The sequence below is a fragment of the Fistularia commersonii genome, chromosome 10 (genome assembly GCF_037954325.1).
Source record: "Fistularia commersonii isolate RoL2024-O1a breed Wild chromosome 10, RoL_Fcom_v1.0, whole genome shotgun sequence".
Classification (NCBI taxonomy): domain Eukaryota; kingdom Metazoa; phylum Chordata; class Actinopteri; order Syngnathiformes; family Fistulariidae; genus Fistularia; species Fistularia commersonii.
In genome coordinates this window covers 11,032,412-11,054,949 of record NC_141293.1, presented here as the reverse complement: position 1 = coordinate 11,054,949, position 22,538 = coordinate 11,032,412, and the positions used below count along the sequence as shown (strand labels likewise).

The window sequence follows — 22,538 nt, the reverse complement described above, 5'->3', positions numbered from 1 at the left end:
CAGAAAACCCCACCCCCTTGATTTGAAGGGGATATATTCAAGCACAAGGTTGGGATTATTTGTCGTCTTGAGTAATATCGTCTCGGAGTATATCAACTCAGTGGTACTTTTAAGATTTCAAAGAAGGGTTTTAGTCAGGGAAAAATGGCTTCATGAGGTTTCGACATCTGTAGGGCAGTGTATTTCAAATGACAGATAAATGACTCGGTTTCTCCAACCCATAGTTGCTTGGAAGGCTGCTTGTTGACCCGGCTGGTAGAGTGAGAGGTTCCCGGGCCTCTGTACCCGAATACCCGAGGAGGGGTTTGGGGAGGGGCCCCAATCTGCCTCTGCTCTCAAACTAGGTCTCCCTCAGCCACCCTTTTGTCTTTTTTTATTTTTTTGGGCCTCCGTGACTGGGCCCTCGGCCATCAGAACAGCCAATCCCCTGGCAGCAGGAGCCAGTGCCGCCCTGGCAGCTGATCCTGGTGCCGCTGGCCCATTTTTTTTTTCTCTCTTCCCCGGCCGGGAAAGGTTCGGGAAGCCTCAGTGACCCGACGCAGTCCCATCTCCTCTGGCTTGCTGAGGTGGGCTGCTGGGGACAGGATGAGGAGTCTGAGCGTTCAGAAGGGCCATTAAGAGATTTTTCACCGGTTGGAACCGTCTGCGTGAGAAATGTCCATGCAGGGCTCGGTGCTTGCCATGGGGAAATGCCTGGCCTGCCTGGAGTTCATGCGTGAGTTACTGCTTTGTCGCCGTAGCTTGTTTGGATTTCACCTGATTGATCACATTCCTGTGTAAGATCTCTTGCACCTTCACTCCGGTTTGCTGGGGAAGGAGCTCTCGTCTTTTTTCTTTCTTTGCGCCCAAAAGAAAAGATTTGATGAAGGAGGGGAAGGTCTATCTTTTCCCTCTTATTCATGGAACAGTTTGAGAACCCCTCATTGGTTTTTGGGAGTTTTATCCTTCCCTATTCAGTGAAAGGGATCTAGGTTGAATTTGTTTTGAGGTTCAAACAAGTCAACAGCAGTTTTAATTTGTTCGGTTATATTCTCTATTTCGGGTTATTTGTAAAAATAATATAATTTCATAATAATTTCCATGTTGTGTATTATACATTTTAAACAATTTTCAAAGCATTAGATGCAGAGTAATTAAATTAAATCATATTAATAATACATTATATTTTAGGCTCCTTACTCATAGACATGTCCAAAAAATACAGATTTAAAAGGAACAACAAAAATAAAAATAAAAGTGATTAAAATTGTAAAAAAAATGGGTTTCTTTCCCTTTACTATAGAAAATGGAGCCTTCAGGTCAATTAAAAATCAATTTTTTACATTTTTGGAACAACGTCCTTCTCATCTTACCTTTTTATTTTTCCCTTGAGAGGATTGATCGCCATAAATTAGTGAAAAAAAATTATTTTCATTTGCCCTCATAGATAACTTCAGTCCATAATGGTTCATGGTGGGGCATTTTTTTGCAAGTTTATAACTTCTCTCTCTTACTTTCTCCAACAAATATTGGGACATTTTATTGCTAATCTTGAAATCCATTTTTTTTCTCAGTAACTCTTCTGATCCGGATTTGAAGGCCCCGATGTGAGGGTGAGAACACAAGCCTGAGGGATTTAGTTTTTGGATTTTTTTCCCCAGCAGCAGCAGAAATATGCAAAGGGAAATGTAGAGAGATTAAACAAAGTGCATTTTCTTCATGACCCCAAGCGAACCCGCATGACCCAATGTTGCCGGAAAGTTTTTGGCCGCAGTTGAACGGCCATAGCGGCGAATTTCCACACAATGTCCGAGTGTTTACAGCTCATTAGAGGCGCCATCACTCCACTCTCTGTCCTTACAGGAGACCCAGGAGGGTTTTTACTTGTAAGTCACTCCCTTTTCTACAGAACTGGACGTCTCCATGCCAAAAAAAATCTTGTTTCGGGGGAGGGTTTGCCGCCACATTTTCTTACTACAGTGTGATAAATATGTTCAGATGGATGGGGAAGCATCACTCTGGTCCAGAGCTCTCTGTGGCAGAGACTCCGGACGAGTTTTGTTTATGAGTCGCTGATGGTATTTAAATTTAAAGGCCCTCCTTGCATGGAACCTCTTGAGTTCCACAAAACACAGGAGGTTTGAAACCAAACATCTAGTGACGAATGGAGTTTCCTCACGACTGACTTTGCGTATCAACGTCATACTTTCAACCAAGATAATACAGTGGCCGTATTCTTTGGATGTTCATTGTCGAAGATTGCATTACACAGTACAGAGAGCAGCACTAAGTGGTTAGTGCTCCTGCATAACAGCAAGAAGGTCCTCAGCACATAGATCAAGGGCCGTTGAGCTTGGTGGCCAAGGAGTCTTTCCTAAATGGGACCTCGCCAAGAGGAAAATACCCTTGACAGACCAATGGAGAATCAAACCCATCCACATCTCATTAACATAGTCATCCTTTTAGCCACATCAACGGTCTTTAGCACGTCTTTGTTCCACAGGATTGTACAGATGGTTGTTTTCGCAATATTGTAGATCTTAACACCGCAATCACTAGCACTTTTAACCTTTTTAGGAGCGATAATGAGGGATAATTTACCAAAAAAAAAGCCCTATAAAAGGAAAACACAATGATGAATGATGTAAACACCGTGGAGTACCACGCACAACAGCCGCCATGCTTCAATGCCACAATGGGGAGAGTCCGCGAGTTTGTTTGTGTTCATGCACTGAGCTTTGTTCATGGCTTGATTTAAAATTTGATCAAAAGCTCTGTTCATAGTTGTTTATGATTAGGGGCGTTCGTAAGACAAGGCTCTAGTGCAGTTATGTTTATGTCTCTATTTGTGGCCCTGTGATCGACTGGTGACCAGACTTCTGGACCAGTCAGTCATTCTCTTTTTCTTGGCCAGTGACAGCAGAGATATTCCCTGAGTGCGGGTTAAGCAGTGCAGATGACGAATGAATAAATTAATGAAAGGTCTGAGTCTAAAAACAGGGGATAAATGAAAAATCAGCAGAATATGACTTGACTTTAAGAGGAAGTAAGATGACAGATAATACGATCAACCAATTCAATGAAGAAAAAAAGGTAAAATACACTTTTAAAATGAACATAAATTTCTGAAGTATGAATTATGTGAGGAACGAGCTGAAGTTTGCCAAAATTTATCGCAATTCCAGCATCCGTCTACCAATATATTCACTATCCCTCCTTTGTACATGACCAAACCATCTCAGTCTGGATTCTCTGACCTTCTCTCCAAAACATCTGACATGTGCTGTTCCTCTGATAGACTCATTCCTGATCCTAATCATCCTGGTTACTCCCAAAGAGAACCTCAACATCTTCATCTCTGTGACCTCTAGCTCTGCCTCCTGTCTTTTTGTCATTGTAACTGTTTCTAGTCCATAGAGCACTGCTGGTCTCACCGCTGTCTTTTACAGTGACTAACTTTCATTCCTCTCCATACAGATCACAATGTCATCTGCAAATATCATGGTCCATGGAGATTCCTGTCTAACCTCATCTGTCAGCCTATCCATCAACGCTGCAAACAAGAAGGGGCTTAGAGCTAATCCCTGATGGAGTCCCACCTCCACCTTGAACTTCTCTGTTACCCCTACAGCACACTGCACCAATGTCTCACAGCTAGTGTACATGTCCTTCACCATTCTAAAATACTTCTCTGCCACTCCAGATTTCCTCATTCAATACCAGAGCTCCTCTCTTGGCACCCTGTCATATACTTTTTCACAATGCAGCTCCCTCTGGCCTTCTCTGTACTTCTAAATTAGCATTCTCAAAGCAAATACTGCTTCTGAAGTACTCTTTCTAGCCATGGAACCTTACTGCTGTTCACGAATGCTGACTTCTGCTCTCAGTCTAGTTTCCACTACTCTTTTCCATAACTTCATTGTACGGCTCATCAACTTTTTCCCTCTATAGTTGCCGCAATTCTGCGCATCCCCTTCATCTTAAAAATAGGCACCATCACACTTTGTCTCCATTCTTCAGGCATCTTCTCACTCTCTAAGATCCTGTTGAATAATTGAGTCAGAAACTCTACCGCTGCCTCTCCTAGGCACTTCCACACCTCCACAGGTATATCATCAGGACCAACTGAAAAATTAAAAATTTGAAGCAAAGTGTAATATTGCACATAACAGTTGAAAAGTCTGCACAGTATGATTGATATTTCAAAACATTTTTATGCAATTTTCTTACCATCTTGTAGCCCCTTTTTTATATAATAGATTTTTCGGGGGATAGGGCGTGATTCTCCAACATGAAATTTTTCAGGTGACTTCCGGTTGGTTCCGAAGTCACTTCCTGCTTCCGGTTCAGTTTCAGGTGTGTTTTGGGTTATTTTTATTTTTGAGCAGGATTAAAAACGTGAAAATTGGTGTCTATCCTGTTGTGGGGTGGTGGAAAACCGGGGTGTCATAGCGAGAAGGAAAACATCTTTATCTTTATATTTTCTTTCTCCGGCGTTTTCGTAGCACGCGCGCGCGCCCAGCCCTCAGTCACACATGGCTCGTGTTGTTGTTTCCCCGCGATCCACGTGAGCGCCGAGCGAGGCTTCTGATTGGCTGGTGTGCGGGGAAGGTGGCGGCAGCGGCGGCGGTGTCGGAGGGGTGGGAGGCCGAGGCTTGACAGAACAATTACTTGATACGTTGACCGAAGAAGTGCGCTTACAGACGAAACAACAGCCTGTCCGTCTCGCGCAACGTCCCTGGGAGAAAATCCGGTCGGCTTCCCGATGCCAGACTCTCGCGGTAAGTCACATTTGGCTCTCGAACCTTCCTCACACTCCTCCCGCACGTGAAGATGCTGCTCTCAGCTGCGGTAAAGCGGAGGGTCTCTCCTTGTTTGTTTTCGTGCGGCGTTCGAGTGTTTCCTGGAATTGAATCAGGGGAAATGGGGCGAGGGGACGGGAAGAAACAATCGATAAAACACGACACACACGCGGTTCGGAGGCATGAGTCACCGGGAGAATGAGCTGCATGTGACCCATTGGTTTCTTAATGGTCGCTCCGGAGATTCGTCCTCAAGTTGTTTTTGTTTCCACTCGGTCGCAGCCGCCCTTGAACTACTATTCTCCGTAGAGACCAGCCCGTCGTCGCCTGTTGAAGTTTGTTGAATTTGTTTGTTTTTATCGTTTACATCGTATTACTGTTTTTAAACGATTTGAAACAAAGTCTGTCTTTGACAAAAAAAAGTGCAAAAATTAAGGGTTTATTTGAGAAAATAAACGAAAACAGTATAGTCAGTAATTGAAGAGAATAATTCAATAATGACAGAACCTTTATTTTAAAACACCTGTGCATGTGTACACACACAGAACTTTGTTGTCACATTGCCTCCAATCCCCCCCCTTAACAATCCATCGGTAGTTTCATTGAAGACCCTATTGTCTACAGGTGTGAATGAAAAACTGAATTGTTGGGTGTCTCCACACAGGTCACCTGTGATTGACAGGTGACCTGTCCAGGTTAAACTCCGCCTCTTTCCAGCTGCGGGCTGAGGTCGACTCCACACGTCCCACCGTTTTTGCAGGATAACCATTGAAGACTATAAATGAACAAAAGGCTTTGTCCCAAGGGTTGGCCAGACATTTGTTTGTTCTGAGTCTGCATTTCTAGCTGTGACCACCCGGAGCACCAGCAAACTCCCATAGCTGAAGCGATGCTAACAAAACTCCCAGTTTGTAGCTTGGTCACATGAGGGATTTGTTTTTATGGTTTAAAATGAAACATCATGGCATCATCAGACGTGTAAAGTTTGATTGGTTGCAGTCGGCGAGGACATTTGGTACTTTATCGTGACTGACGCTTCAGGCTGCTGAGGACGAGAGAGCAGACAGACAGATTGATGGAGCTCTTTCCATACTCTTTTTGCCTCTGATTAAAATGAAAAAAAAAAAAAAACCTCAATTTGTCTAAATTTGCAGTTTTACCGCTCTCAAGGCCGTGCACTGGTAATAAAACTTTGCGCTCTCTGTGCAGGGCGGTGGGTTTAAGAACAGGATTAGTGAGATTGCTGATACCCTGAGCTCCCAGTCAGATATTCTGAAAAACGCAATGTAACAACTGTAGTGTTCATCTACCAAGGATGGACATGACTGTTAAGTATCTACACCAGGGGAGAGCAAACCTTTTGGCTCAGGGGCTGCATTGACTTTTAAAATTTGACAGACAGGCCAGGTCAGCACAAGATATGATACATATAAAAAAAACGCATTTGCCAACAGGACATATCAGACTTGTCTGACATTTTTCTGACATTTGCTTTGAAAATATTACCAGCTTGGTCTTTAAGGCTCTGACGTTGGCTTGCATTTCATGCACAAACTGGTTTTTCCCTTGTAGCTTCATGTCCAGCTCATTAATTTGTGTCGGTATGTCCACAGTAAAGGCTAAATCACAGAGTCAGTCTGTGTCATTTAGCTCAGGAAAATTCTCAAGTGTTCTTAAATAGCTACAGAAATGAAATAATCTCCTGTTTGAGCTCCTACATCCATTGATCCAATCATTCAATCTCTCACATCAATTATGAATTCTGTACCAATCTTTGGCAGGCCGGATAAAAAAAGACCAATGGGCCGGATGTGGCCCCCTGGCCGTAGTTTGCCCACCCCTGATCTATACCATGTCTGGAATTTCACCTCGGGAAATTAAGAACTGCTAATCCTTGAGTTTTAACTCTATTTAAGGATTTGTAATTGGCAATGACACTTTTCTCAAAATAATTTCAATCATACATTACAGGAAGTTGTGAATGTAAATACATGGCCTGTTTTTATTTAAAAATGTAAGCTATTATTCTACCCTCTTTTACGTGATTATATCGCATTTTTTTGTGTGTGTGTGTGTGTTAACACAAAATGTTGGCTGCTGAAACACTGCTTGTAATTTAAATGCTGATCTCATCGAAGTTAATATCATAAATCTTGAAATCTAAAATATCTATGGATAAAGGCTGCCTGAATGCAGGAATTAGCGGATAGATACAAGAAGTGATGTCCCTTTGGGGCTCAGCTCTTCTGGTGGTTTCCTCTCATTCCAACCATCATCTTGAAGTCAGAGTGAAGATTCCTCTTGAGGAAAGAAGTTTATGTATTTGAGCAAGTGGAGGTGCAGGGGTGGGGCACGCACATTCTGTGTGGGTGGTTAATGAGCGGGCAGGTAACAACAACTGCTTTGGAGGGTTCGGTTGAATCTTTCCGTGCCACGTGCACATGAAGGCTGACAAAGGGTCCTTATACCTTTCAGTCATATACCTTGTACCTCTCAGTTCTTTAATCATGCTGTTTGTCTGTGCCTGCAGAGGTGTTGGAAGCAGCTGTTGGATGGGCCAAGAGGTTAATCATTAAGTGTGTGTTTTGAGTTAAGGTACCTCTTTTCTTCATGGACGGGGTGTAAATACCGTATTACGTAACCCCTACATGTGATGTCACACACTTAACCTCCTTGAGACGTATTGCAGAATAAACACAGTGCTAGAGAGAGTCACGTTTCATATTGTTGTAGCCCATTTGTTGTTGTTCGTTTTTTTTTGTTTAATTTCTTTAAAGACAACTTTTCTAAAGTTTGTTAAAACTTAACAATGTATTTTTGCAAATTTTTTTTCAAGTCTGTCCAAAGCTTTGATTATCAGGAAAAGAGAAGCAAAAGAGTGTGAGAAACTTATTTTAAGTAAATAACTATTGCACAATTTGCTGAAAAAATAAGATAAGACATAAGATAACTTTTAAAACCAGTTAGAATTGAAAAAATAGGTGGGTCTGGTTATGCAAGGATGTGAAATCAAATAATCTGAAAATCTGTCCGATATCGTCTTGAGAACCTAACCATATATCAGGAAGTCTTTATCCCCACATTGCTGAGGAAGCAAAAGTTTATCGGTGCCTGATTTGTCACATTTCAAAAAAGCTGTTCCTCATACACTTGCTCAGAGGGAAGGGATTGAGATGAATATACACTTCTGTTGCTTTAAATCCTGCTCTTTTATGTGCGCGGTTGCGGTCAGTTATCCAGAGAACTTATTTGCTTCAGGTTAAACAGTCTATACAGACATTATTCATATTGTACAATGAGATTAGAATCTCTATTGTAATTGAATATCAAATTCAGATTTTTATTTATTTATTTTAAACCTTGACTCATGGGGCCTCTTAGCTTGCAGGTTGATGAGGAGTGTTGGGGCCCGTTGCTTGACTTTGCGCTGAAGGTTTGTTCAAGTTTTCTTGAACAGAAACACATGGGGAAAAAAAACAAAAAACAAATGCCTCGGGCTTCTTCAAAGTTTGAAAAACACTTAATTTCCTGTTTGAGGCTGATGACAGGGGAAACGGCCTGGAAAATGACCTTGAAAATGATTCCTTAAAAAGAGCGGGGTCCCTGAGATCAGCTGAACATGTTTGTGCAATACATTGGAATGTTCCGTGTCTGTGTTTGTGTGTGTGTGCGCGTGCATGCATGAGAGAAAGAAACTGGATTTCTATGTGTTGGTGCGTGGGTATCATTTTCTCCGCGTTCCGTTTGTTGGGCGTGAGCTGAGAAAGACGTCCATTGAGATTGGTCATGTGACCACATTGCGAGTGGGTCTCGAGGAATAGAACATGAACGAGGAGGGAAACATGTCGGGGAAACTCATGCCACTTGTGATTGTTTCGTTTTGACACTCCGGAGGTCACAACGATGCCAGATTTTGGTCAATAAATTAAATTTGAGCACAGCATTGCGAGCGGCTGTCTCTGTTGGTTTAGCGGGCGTCTCTCCGAATCTGGTACAACACCTAGCCCCTCCTGTCTGCATGCTGAAGTGCCCTTGTGCTAGACACAGAGCCCTCCAGCTGCCCCAAGTTGTAAAGTAGATGGGACCGTATGCCTTTGTTTCAATGAGGCTGGATTTCAGTTTGCAATGAAAAGAGAGATTAATGCCTGTTGTTTTGACTCCAACACAAATCTTTTTTTCTTTTTTCTTGACGTTAGTTTTTTCCCCAACTGCTAATGCACTAAAATGACATGTATAGTGGAAAAACACAGAGCGCAACAAGTTTTCTCAAATCTCCACATTATACTCATTTTGCTATTCAAATAGCACTTTTTAAGTGCACTGAACACGGTTCTCTGCATAAGATAACAATTCCGACAGTCACATTTCAAAACACTGGCATTACGTGAGTGAATTGGCCAATATCTATGCAACTTTACTTTTTTACACAACAATGACGATGTGTTGCACCTATGTGTTTGGTGAAAAATAAATGTTTGAAGAGCATGTGTGTATCTGTAAATATATTCTGTGCATGTGAACAATCTGAAAATTCTCAGCGATTTGAACTATTATAGTATCATTGCGAAGCATGCTGACAATGAGAGTGCTTTTTATTATGCCCAACAGTGTGCTGTTGGTAGGACAAAAATCTCGTAAAATGAGTGTGCCTTTTTGTGCAAAAGTTTGATTTTCATAATGCTTCATGAAGTTTTAGTTGCAGTATATATGAGGTATTTTGAGGTTTGGGTGAGTGGTATATGTGAAGTCTATTGTCATGAAACCAGCCTAGTTTCCAAATTTGTGTTGAGGGGAAAAAAACAAATGTTTCCAAGCAGTGGTCCAGCGGTGCATCTTTATTTTGAATAGCACTTTAAGTCAAAATTAGCTGTAAATCCATGACAACTGCATCTTCCGCTCATGGGACATCCGAGTCCTGTATGTCTGGGCGAGGGATTCCGTCCCCACGGGGACCAAACACTGACACTGATCATTTATTGTTTTTTAAATGTAATTAGGTCCTATTCTTTCCCAGGGATGGGATGATGCCTCTGTCTGCTGACAGATACTGTTAAGTGCTTGAAAATATGATCTTGTTTTTTATTATTGAATAAAGTTCAGGTCTTTTGATAACAGCAGACAGACGACGCCAGCGATATCATTAGTGCTACATACAGGTTTGTTAGACTTCAGCAGTATTCTGTCATTTGTTCCACTAATTAGGTTGTCATATCTTGGTCCTCAGCCTTCCTCCCCTCTTAGGCAGGATCCCCAGGGTTAATGATGCACACACAAACACACACACTACTGATTATTTTTCTTGATGAATAATGTTAATGCTTGCTGGAGTCTTAATGCAATTCTTTTTTATTTTCATTTTTTTATTCATTTATTTTATGACCAGCACCATCTTGTGTCTTAATCAAGTAATGGTAAAAATAATTGATTTGAAGAGGGCAAAAGTCAAAAATTAATTACAAAATGATTGAATTTTATTTTATTTTTTCAATTTGGATATTCACGCAACATTTGACACTTGTGTATATATTTTTTATAATTCACGTTTTCTGAAAATCAATTAGCAACACAAATCTCACTTTTTTTTCCATCTTTATCATTCCAGCCATTGTTTTTAGGCTGAGTCAAGATTCACTGTTTTATTGCATTGTATTAATGGAACAGTCGGCAGTTTGTATGGCAAATAAAAAAAAAAATAGTGTCATCAATGGCAGCTGCCTTCAATTTTGTGTGTCTACACCCTGACAGGACTCTATGTTTCATAGTTTTATTTTGAAATCTGTCCTTATCACTTCCTGTCAAACTTTTTTTTTTTCACCAACAATCCCCACAACTGTTTGTGCCTGCTCTAAGCCCCTATATCCCAACCGTTCCAGACCAGGTGCTGAGGGCCTCTGGCGTGCCCGCTGCTCACTTGTGTTTCCCCGGCCCTGTCCCGTAAATATCTGATTTGTTTCTGTCCAACTGTTTTTTTTTTGGAGCTTTACCACCAGACAGCTCTCAGATGTTTGGCAAAATTGGACAGCTAAATTAAAGAAATCTCCACAGAGCTGGCGCTGTGTTATCACATCAGATTCCCTTGCGCGTTGAGAGGAACACTTGCTGCAGTTCCTGTGTTGTTGAGCGGAGAAAACCAATGCACATCCTGTGTGCAGAACAGCGTCATTGGCTGCTGAATGGTTGACGTTTTCCAGTTGTCTGGCTTGGGGGACAGCCCTCGCAAACCTCTCAGAGTCCGTCGTACTCAATTTGGAACAATAATCTGCAAAACACGACCGTGCGTTCAAATTGTCCAGAATCCAGATGAGTTTTGGTCTCTATTGCTGCCGCGAACCCGCTGACTCGCAGTGGCCATTGTTGAACACACAAACAGTTGTCTTGTGCGTTCTCCAGGCGTGATGAATGCAGGATCTGTACCCGCGTGCGTGCCTGCCGTGCACGGCGGTGTGCGGATGCTGCGAGGCGTGAGGCGTTTCATTTCCATGCAGCCCCCGGCATGTAACAATCATCCTTTGGCCCCCGCTCTCCCAGGCCCAGCCTCCACAAAGAACACACTGTCACAGTTTGCAGCTGGGCTGAGGTCAGTGGTGGGACACCATGTATATACATTTGAAAACAGTTCCCCTGCTTACTTCTGGACCAGAGAATGTGCCTCTGCAGTGATTTAGATTGATCTAATTGAACCAGACCCCATTTAATCTTAAGGTTATATATTTCAACGCTCTATGATTTTGTAGAATTTACCCCAGACCGGGGCATTTAATGGCACAGGGGCCGCATGTGGCCCTTTGGGCATCCCCGTCCGGTCCACTTGAGATCAATCAGCCCATAAATGGAAATATATTTTAGTCCATTCATGTTATACAAGTGTGTTCCTTCTCTATTATTATAGGTTTTCCAGCCCTCCAATACAGTTCAGGTTTCTCATATGGCCCCTTTGAACAAATGAATTGGCCACCGCGGTTTACCCTAATACCAGTGATGGTGATTCTCATAATGATGGACATTGTTGAGCCCAACAGCACACTCCAGTGGTCAGACTGACATGTTACCTGAGTGCATTCACACTATGCTTCAGTATTTTTTTTCCCCCCAAGGCCATGGTTTACTTTTTTCTTGTTTTTTTGTTTTTTTTCAACCGATCTCCCATATAACAGAAATATTGCGACCATGTAAATAATGATGTTTTATTGTACGTCTGCAAAAAAAAAAAATCTTTTCCCACCGACTGCACCCGTAAGTCCTGCTTTTCCATGGAAATCCAGTCCATGGTTAATAGTTTGGTCCACGTTTTGTGTGGCACAATGCTTCACAGCATCGCAGTGGCGTCATAGTTTAAAACACGACCTCACTTTTGGTAAAAATATATATTTTTTACCAAATGTTGACAGAGTAAACTATTTAGATTAATATTTCCAGTTTCTTCTCTGATTTTGGTTGAACAGAAAGCCGGCAGATTGTTGACAAGCCCAAGTTTGTATTTCCAAATATCCCAGCTGCTGCGGGATGATATCAGAGATTTTGAAATTATTACTGTTTTATTAGTCTAGTTCAGTGGTGTCAAACTCTAGACATGGGGGTGGATCAGGACAACACACGTGTTGGATTTGCAAAGCCAAAAGATACCAGGTTTCAGGGCTGAATTGAAAAGTAGGTACATTAACAATTAATATGTCATGATTTTACCCGTCTGACCCACTTGCATGTAGATTTTCCTCCATGTGGACTCTGAGCTAAAATTAGTTTGACACCCCCGGTCTAGTTGGTCAGAAAAAGGGAGCAGCGTCCCACCTTTTCCTTGACGTGTGTGTAATACTTGTTGATTGACGTATGTCCTCCTGACAGACAAGAAATGTTCTGTATCACAAGCATGTTGCGTCACGTGTTGCAGACGATCAGTCGCCGTTGCAGCACGCCGGTTTCCTTCAATCCACATCTGGGTGTCTCTCAGACACAATTCCAAAAAGCCCTTCTTGGTTTTGGCCAGTGTCTGAGTCACCTGTCACACTGAAGGGGCCGACAAACAAACCCATTTTTGCCCAGTGACACACAGGTCTACCCACGGGGACCTAGATTTCTGGGAGGACGTGGACGGGGCGTCCTTTGTCTCCCACAGCTTTATAAGTGTGCAAAGAAGAACCTGCAGCATAATATTGTATTTATTGTGTCCCTACAGTGTTCCCTGTGTGGCGGGGGATCGGGGCCAGTAGCGGGGTTGGAGGCGGTTGGAGCCAGGGCTGGGGCCGATGCCTGCGCTGGGAGCAGTCCGCCCCGGGCGAAGGGTCCCGGATTCCGGTGACGGACTACCCCGTGTGGTTGGTCATCTGCCAGGGGGGCCACGCCCGGCTCAGGGAGGTCTGCCACAGGGGGAGGGGGGCCATCAGACTGCCCGCTGACATGCTCAGCGTCAAGCTCCCCCAGCTCTTCGACATCAGCCAGGTCCCCAAGGTGAGAGGACCAACCCCCTGCAAATGCATGATTCTGCAATGGCCTCACTTTCCATGTCTTGTTTGTCAGGCTCAACGTCTTACACACACGCATACTCACACAAGGGCTTTAATCTCAAAACCAGCCCAGGAAATGTTAAACCAAGATTTGAAAGAGATGTTAGGTTAAATTCAGTCTTTGATATAGTTTGTGTTGCTTTTCGCCAAGTTTCTCGATTTGATCTCCGGGAACGGCTGCTCACACACTCACGTGCAAACACACACACACACACACACACACCACCCCTGGTATGTTTATCTCTTAGGGTGTGAACTGACTTGACAGCATGCTTTTGTCATCCAAAGTTGGACAGGAAGAGACATAATTTTTCCCCCAGCGTAGTCAAGGCAAGGCCTCTCCCTCCGTGCTATGATTGCCCGAAAGGTGAAAAGGTTCTTGTCAGGCTGCAGCTGTGTGTGTGTGTGCGTGCACTTCAATGCAAATGCCACTTACTGAGCTGACTGGTTCTTAAACAGCTGACTTGAGCTGTTCCACAGCGGATCCACAGAAAATACAGATTAAACCCAGTAAGAGAAGTGGTAGCCTCTGCTTTTAAGTGTCATGCATTAATTAAATAAAAATAATAAAACTCAAAAAACAAAAATATATTTGATCTATGTTATTTTATCTGTAACAGTGTCAGTTTTTCACACTCAGATTCTCCTCTCATTGTGTTCTTATCATTTAACACAATTAATTGAATAAATTAATTTGGGGATTATATTGAAGCATCACACCTAAAGTCTTGACAATAGAAGTATCAATGTCATCTTATTGTTCCTCCATGGGTTACCTTCAATCTCCAGTCAATCAGAGCACATTTTGGATGGACTAATCAATAAGTGATGAATCTATAACAAAATCATCCAGCGCCATAAAGAAAGCATATTTAATCTATCAATTGAGTAGTTTCAACAACCCTTTATCTTATCTGAGGATCTGAGAAAACATGGGCACAGATCGATGTGTCCTTCCCAAAGGGTGGTTTTGAAATGACAATCCCCGGTGCCTCCCTGCTCAAAGCAGAATATTTGCATAGAACGCAGTCTTCCTGAGACGAGGGCCTCAAAGGTCACACCGATTTTTGTAATTGTCTCCACTGCCCTCCCCTGGAATAAAAACTAGGGGATCTCAAGGCCAGGCAATTAACCCCAGAATTTATCCGAGCTGACATTTGAAACCCCTGGACAAGCGAACCCTGCTCATGTCAATTAATCCCATTTAGTCCCTTGAACCATTCGTCTCTTCTGACCGCCTGACCTCTTTCCGGTCTCAACGCAACGCGGCGTGAATATACTGTCAACAAGCAGCTTGTGCTTTTATAAAGAAGGTCTCAGTTGTGAGTTTGGACGCGTTGTGTCCAGATCAGTGTACCCAGTAGGAGGTCAAATGAGAGATTGATGATAATCCATTAGTCATAAATAAGGAATATGTTTCAAATGATCAGGAGGAAGCGGCTGTCAGAACGATTTTACAGTCCAACCTGACATTATTGCCCCCACATTAAACCCCACCAGTCGGTTCCTGCCAGTAGAGGGCAGTTTCTATGCATATTTTAAACATCCCAATACTTGCAGATATGAGAAAAATTCAAAGATCTGATTATTAGCGCACATACAACGACGGTGATGCCTCAGGAATCAGACACCCATTCCAGGCAGGCTGTTATTATGCAAATAATTTTGAATTCATCCTGGAAGGATTCTGAATAAATCTCGTTACTAAGTTCCATCCTGAGTCCAAGCGGATGTTTATTCTTGTTTTTCTTCAAGACCTTCTCTAAATCATCATGCAAGAGAGTTAGTTTTGTGTGAACTTGACCTTTGACCCTGAAACCTCATTGGATGAGATGCTGCATTCACAGGCTCAGGCAGACAGACTGAAAGTGACAGGAAGAAACCTTCAGGCTTCAGGAAGGCTTGCTAGCTGGCCAGCTGTTACACTGAAATACTCCTCCCCACAGAGATAAGCAGAATCTCACCCGTATCGTCTGCTTGGCTCCCTAGGTCTTCCAGGAGGACGGCATCATCTCAGGCTACCGCCACCCACAGAGCTCCGCGCTGGATTGCGTCCTCAGCAGCTTCCGGATGAACAACGAGACCATCAACATCTGGACACACTTCCTGCCAACGTGGTGTGTGTGACATCCTAAGAACCGCAAGATCAACAGGAACCGGCTAGTTTGTTACAAAGATCGTGCTTCAGATGGAGTTCACGTCAAGTTTGTGATGAGATGCAAGGTCCCAGTGTTCCCAGCAGTGGGGAAATAAAATTTAAGGCCCTTTTTACTCAATACATTTCAAATTCTTAAATGCAGAATATAGTGTATAGAATCAGATAAATCTTATCATTGAATCAGGGGGACAGTTGTACAGCATTTTGCATCACAATTTAGCAAATGTCAGCTCCATCTGAACATCTTGGCGCCGCGTCCAGCTATGCTCGAGTAACGTATGTGATCATTTGGTGGCAAAACCTGGAGGGTTAAAAAATGTTCTTCATCGCGAAATAGCCACAACAGCTGCACCGGAAGCCGTCCTGGTCCACAATGTTTTCTCTACCAGAGAGATGCTAAATGTTTTTCTGAAAATTAAATTTGGTGACTCATATTAAACCAAAAAAATGTAAATCCAGGCCTCGGCTCTTTCGTACTTCTTAACACATAAGACATAGGTAAACGTGAGCCGGCCCAGGTGGCGTGAAAACAGGTTGGAGTTTTCCAGGATTAGTGGCTTTCGGGGATCCTCAATTTCCCCAATGTGACACTCTTGGCCCTTTTACGTCCTGAGGATGTGAGTCTTTTTTTAGATAAAAGGGTTTAAAGCAAGGGGAAAAATAAATGTAAGAGTCTGAATTAGAATAAAACAAAAAATCAGAGGACGGCAGCCTGGAGCACCTTGAGCTGAGGTTTTTTATTTTGCTCATATGCAGGTATTTCCTCTGGAATCTTGGCGCCCTGTGTTCCAGCCTGAACTTCTTGGGTGACAGCTATACCTGGCCACTACTGGTTTACATGCTGCTTATCTGCATCTACCCCTTCACCTCAAGCTGCGCACACACCTTCAGCACCATGTCCCCCGAGTCGCGCCACATCTGCTACTTCTTTGACTATGGCGCGCTCAGCCTCTACAGCCTGGGTGAGTCTTCAAACGTCGCCCCCTCTCCACCTCCCCCCACCGAGCCGGTGACATAAATTCCAGTTGCTGTTTCTCTCGCGCTCCAGGCTGCGCCATCAGCTACCGACACTATGTGATGCCCGACCGCTGGGTGAACAGCTGGCTGCATCAGCACTTTGTCCCCATCGCCATCGGGAACACGCTCTTTTGCACCAGTCTGTCCTGCTACTCCAGGTAGGAGCTGCTGCACCCTGCTGGCTGGACCCCAACCTGTCTCCCTTCCGCTTTGTCTGAAGTTAAAACTACAAAATAATATCCATGGTCTTCAGAAAACCCACTTTGATATCTATGCAAAGGTGAATCACAACATTTGATATTTGGTAAATCACCTCAGTAACAAGTTGCAAGTAATACATTCAGGGCTTCTCCTTCCAATTCAGATTTCAAAAAGAAAATCTTTTTTTTTTTAATTCACAAATTTCTTTCCAGAAGACAGCAGGGCAATGATCCCTTTCCTTTCTATAGGTGATTTCTTGCATACCTGCTGATTTATGGTTTCTATTACCATTGTTTTATATTGTACGTAAGTCTTGTTCATTTGTATCTATATCCTCCATTTGCATTGTTTACTCCATTATTGCTAGTAGCACAATTTTCAGCTCTGTAATGCTGCTGTGATAATTGAATTTCCTCGTCGTGGGATCCATAAAGTATATCTAATCCAACCTTATGAAGTTGCCACTGTATTCCGATCAATTATGAAACTCCAGAATTGGTTGCGAGAGTGCGATCGGTGTGTCGCGATATTGTGAACATCCTACGATGTTTACCGTTTAGGACTTCATCTGGGATGCGTGATGCTTACAGCTTTGCAAACAGTAAACAGTCATAGCCCCTAGCAATTCTGTGATCAAATAATGGTCCATCTGTCTGCAGGTTCCTGGAGGTTCAGTTCCCGCAGAGAAGCAAAGCTCTGCGCACCGGAGCGTTCGTCTTCCCCTTCATATTCGACACGGTGCCTCTTTTCTACAGGGTGAGGAGTCTTTGGGTTGCACGTTTTCTAAATTAATAAATGCCCATATTTGGGTGGAGTAATGGTGTTCTTCACGAGACTGTTCATCAAAACCTAGTTGTATAAATTTTTTTTTTGTTTTATAAATATACACATCTGTGATACATGTGCACAAACATGTTACATTTCCAAAATGCTGCATGTATCAGTTCACTTCCCCCATGTTTAGTTTAATTTCCTTTGACTTAGAAACCACCGCCGCCTCATGTTATGTCGGTGGCTCCCCCTTGTCGCTGCGGTAACGGCATTCTTCAATAAATTTCCTTGTTTATTGTGTTTTTGTAATTATATAAGCGGCCTGAGCTGATTACCGTCAGACTCTGTGTGGCGCTCCGGCTCGCTAGTCTGCGAATGTCCCAAATCTAAAACTTTTGTGTCCCTGCCAATGATTAATTAAACTAATAACCATGACACAATTAGTTTGAAAGGCAACGCCGTATTTGTGGCGCCACCACCTTGCAAGAAGAAGGTCCGTGGTTCAATTCTGTGTAAAGTCTCCATGTTCTCCCCATGTCAGTGTGGGTTTCCTCTGGGATCTCTGGATTCCTCCCACAGCCCAAAAACATGCTGGAGGTTCATGGGAGATCCTAAATTACCCAGATGTGAATTATAGGGTGATTGGGTGTGTTTCTACATGCGGTCCTGTGTTTTACTGGCAACCAGTTGAGGGTGAACCCTCCTCTCACCCACTGATTTTGTGTGTGTGTGTGTGTGTGTGTGTGTGTGTGTGTGTGTGTGTGTGTGTGTGTGTGTGTGTGTGTGTGTGTGTGTGTGTGTGTGTGTGTGTGTGTGTGTGTGTGTGTGTGTGCATGTATATTTATGTGTGTGTATATATAAAATATGTGTGTATTCATGTATGTACATATGTGTGTCTAAATGTGTATATCTGTATATGTGTGTGTGTGTTTTTTTTTAATATATATAAATATATATATATATATATATATACACATGTGTGCATGTGCATGTATATTTATGTATGCGTATATATATGTGTATGTGTGTGTGTGTATATATATATAATCATAGCAGTGTTGTGGGTAAAAATGTGGGTAAAGCTCAAAATCCTTCTAATATTTTTATTTCCATTCACTGGGAACACTGCACATTATATTTCACATGAAAGCATCAAAAAAATGTAGCAATATTTGAATTAAACTCAAATATTTGCTCAATGAACTGAAACAACATCAAGATTTATCATTCCTGTGATTCACAAACTAAGTTGGATTAAGTTGCATAACCACTGTTTTTGAGAACTGCTTCACATCTGTGTTGCACGGAGTCAACCAACTTCTGACACCTGGAAACAGGTATTCCATCCCAGGATGATTTGACAACCTTTCACAATTCCTCTGCATTTCTCAGTTTTGCCTCAGAAACAGCATTTTTGATGACACACCACAAGTTCTCTATTGGATTTCGGTCCGGGGATTGGGGTGGCCACTCCATAACCTTGATCTTATTAAATATGTGTGTTTGTGTGTGTACATATTTATGTATGTGTATATATATGTCCTTTATTTGTTTTATAATTGCAGATCCTCCTGTGCTGCCTGGGAAACTGCAGCCACAATGAAGCCCTGTCCAGCCATGGTTACCACCTCCTCTTTGCCTTCCTCACCTGCTTCCTGTTCACCGCCCACCTCCCCGAGCGTCTGGCTCCCGGGCGCTTCGACTACGTCGGTACGCACGTAGTTGTACCGACTACACACACCGCAACTTTTTCAATCTCCGTCGCTTTCGCCCGGCTAGACACATTACGTTGAAAAATGTTTCTTGTTTTTACATTTTACACCCAAATGTAGAAATTATTATCCAAATCTTTCATGTTTTTTTCTCATAATGTTGCATTTAATAAGGAAATACTTGTATCCCACACTGATGTCAAAACAAGGCCCCTCAATTCTCCGCTGCTCACGACTAATAAATCAGGAAGGTTTAGTTTTTGGTTGGAAAAACAAACAAACCTGTCACTCTTCTCTTTGCAAAAGTGCATCAATTTGTGTCCAAAAGCTTCGACTTCAGGGCCGATTAAGTTATTTGTGAAAGAGCCTCCCAAGTGCCTCTCATTTTGTGTTTTCCTATGAAAGTTCCACACAGGTGGTTTTATTTCCATCTTGTCGTCTTTCAGGCCACAGTCACCAGCTGTTTCACATCAGCGCTGTGGTCGGCACCCACTTCCAGATGCGGGGCATCATCGAAGACATGACCTCGCGGAGGACGTGGCTGGTGTCCAACTGTGCCATGCCCTCCTTCCTCGGGACTGTCGGCGCCCTGGTCGTCAGCCTCGTCCTCAACCTGGGCATCATCGGGATATTCAGCGCGCCGCTCCTCCGTAAATCCTGCCTCAGCGTCAAAACGCCGCATGAGGACAAAGACCAGTGACCTGTTGCCTGCCGCGGCATCAGACTGTTGACTCCATGGGTGTGCCGCGGGGTTCGTCCGGCTCAGTGAAAGCATTATTCTTACACATCCTGCCAGGGTGTTTACTCAGAGGCCGAGGACCCTGGAGCTTCTCCTGATGCTGCAGTAACTGACTGCAGAGGAGGGCGTTTCTTCCACAGCGCGCTTTCGGTGAAGCTCCGGGTTGCAGGAGGCACGCTGTTGTAACACACCACGTAAGTGCCTTTCATAGTAGCGCTGTATGCCATTAACACTGTTTACACCTCACGACATGCAAGATCTCCAACTGGAAAAGGTTGAGGGGGGGGTTATTTCGAGGCTGAGGCATCGACCCACCGTACCCCTTCGCTTCATTTAGAATTTAGTAGAGATATTCAGTCTTAACAGCGCGGTTGCGGTTCAATACAGAAGATGAGTCTCATTCGGCTCTGTATAATATAATGCAGATTGAATTGCCAGCACTTATGTATTCACCCATTGATTCTGCTCTGCCCCGGCTGCGATTGATTTGCTGGCCAGTGTGGTGCTTTTTCTAATTACTGGTCTTATTATGAACTCTGCAATCTGTTGTCCGTGGGGTAGAGGGTAGGGTTAAAAAGAAGAAAAAAAAAAAACATTAGGACGCAACAGTTATTAAAGGAAAGGTGCCGTTATTATAAAAGTAAGTTTCCATGGCAACCATACAGCGGCCCCATGCCCCCTGAAGGTCTCCGACAATGTCCTTGTCCAGAGCAAATTGTACCCTTTTTTTTTTGCTTGGCTCCCGCACTGCGAGTCTCAAGGAACACAGCGAATGAGAGCAGCGGTGGTGGCGGCAGCATTCGGCCCCCGGACCTTCATCAGAGCCTTTTCAATATTTCGCTGTTTCTAACTGTCAGTAGCAGCAAGAGGATGGGGAGTAAAAATGGATTTTCGCGGGGTATTTTGTTGCAGGTATTCAACAAATCAGGACGCTCCTTTGTATTTACTGTGGTTGTTCGGACCCTGGTGACTGTTTACATTTACCACTTCAGTAATATCATCATATTCGTTCGTAGAATATCCTATTTATTTTTTGCTGTAAGGGTGAATATTCAGGAAACAAAACACTTTTTTTTCTTTTTTTCTTTTTTTTTTACTGCTACAGAAAAGGTGAATATAGGGCTGGGCAATATATCAATATACAGATCTATATAGATGTGTGATTTATATATATATATTTTTTTTTTCCTCAAGTAAATTTAACTAATTCATAATAATGGGAAACTTCAGCTAAATCAAGAAATCAGCAGAAAATAAATTGTTAGAAAAAAAACTTGAGAAAAAGAGAGGGATGATTGAAAACTCTACAAATAATGAAGCACAAAAAGGAGCTTGTGAAAAACAAAAACATAAATTCTGTGATATTGCCCGGACCCCTGCTTAATCCGCATTTTAACCCTGAAAAGGACGACCCTCTTTTCAACTCACATAAACATCTAGTATTTTTTAACAAATAACTATTGACATTCCTATTATGGTATTTTAACCATAGCAATGTCCTTTTTGTTAACATTAAGATACGTGTCACGTTCGTCTGTTTTTTTTGTTTTGTTTTTTTTTAATAAATCCCCCTCAGAGAGAGGAATTTACCAATGACATAATCAAAGTGAGGGGAGGGACCAAAAAAAAAATCTTTGTGATAAAAGTGGCTGCAGGGTTTATCACTAAAAGAGAAAATAGAACACCTCCAGGCCATCGGATTGGATGTTCGTAGGTTGAACTGAATCTTCCTTTGTGATGAATATGGGCGTATTTATCGACCTATCACAGAAGCACTCTCCCCCTGACCAACCAGCTGGGGAGCTTGTCTGTATTTGTGTGTCTTTTGTCAATGTATTAACACCACGTGTAACACAGAGGGTGAGAGAACGGAAGGGAAATAAAGCATGTGTCGTGAAGGCTGCGCGGAGAGTTCTGGGTCCAGGACAGGACACCGGCGTAGGAGATGTTGGTGTAGAATCACAAAGGGTACGCACACTTATTGTCTTGGACAGTTTTTCTTAAAGATTAGTCGCACTAAAGCAACCACTATGCCTTTACCTGCCAAAATGCAGGTCTGCCCTCACCCCAGTGAGATTTTTTTTGTTGTTTTTATGTTTGTTTTTTTATGTCCTCCCTGCAGCCACTGGAGATTCTGAGAAGTGAGTCGTCCCCAGTTTTCTGACGGGTTTTCTCCCTCAGTCCCCCCCGAGTTTTTTAAAATCTCCTCCCCAAAGTCAGTCTCAACCCCCAATGGCCCAGTGGGTGACTTTGTCAGTCTCATTCGATACTGGGTGCTTGACTTTTTTTTTTTAAAAAATATAAATACAGCGTATTAAGAAAGCTCTGAAACCGTGAGGCAGGATCAACCATGATAATTTTGTCTTAAAAGGAAGGTGTGTACAAGTGTACAAGAGTACAAATGTCATTGTGCCTTTTTTTTGAATGTCTTTTTGATATGAGTCTTAATGTCTCCATTGTTCTTCATGATAATAATAATTATAATTATAATAATACAGCTACTCTTTCATTGTACAAATACTTGTTTTGTTCTTGATGTGTATAATTTGTGTTTTGGCTACTTTGATCAACTAGATGTAATAAATTAAGTGTTTTATAAATGTAATTTTGTCACGTGATTTCCCCCCCTCACAACACACACACACACACACACACACA

General features: G+C 42.7%; 1 protein-coding gene across 2 annotated transcripts; it reads left to right on the top strand.

Annotated features, from left to right (window-relative positions):
- Positions 1 to 241: 241 nt before the first annotated feature.
- On the top strand, positions 242 to 22,480 carry paqr6 (progestin and adipoQ receptor family member VI). Of its 2 annotated transcripts, none has more exons than XM_086153724.1 (8): positions 242 to 715; positions 12,955 to 13,226; positions 15,272 to 15,399; positions 16,197 to 16,402; positions 16,489 to 16,615; positions 17,318 to 17,414; positions 18,995 to 19,139; positions 19,588 to 22,480. In XM_086153724.1, exons 1-8 carry the CDS (start codon positions 655 to 657, stop codon positions 19,839 to 19,841), a joined length of 1,290 nt encoding a protein of 429 aa, XP_086009850.1. In that variant the 5' UTR covers positions 242 to 654; the 3' UTR covers positions 19,842 to 22,480. The 2 variants fall into 2 exon arrangements, with proteins under 2 accessions (XP_086009850.1, XP_086009851.1); XM_086153725.1 differs by lacking the exon at positions 242 to 715 and adding an exon at positions 4,404 to 4,760.
- Positions 22,481 to 22,538: the final 58 nt, after the last annotated feature.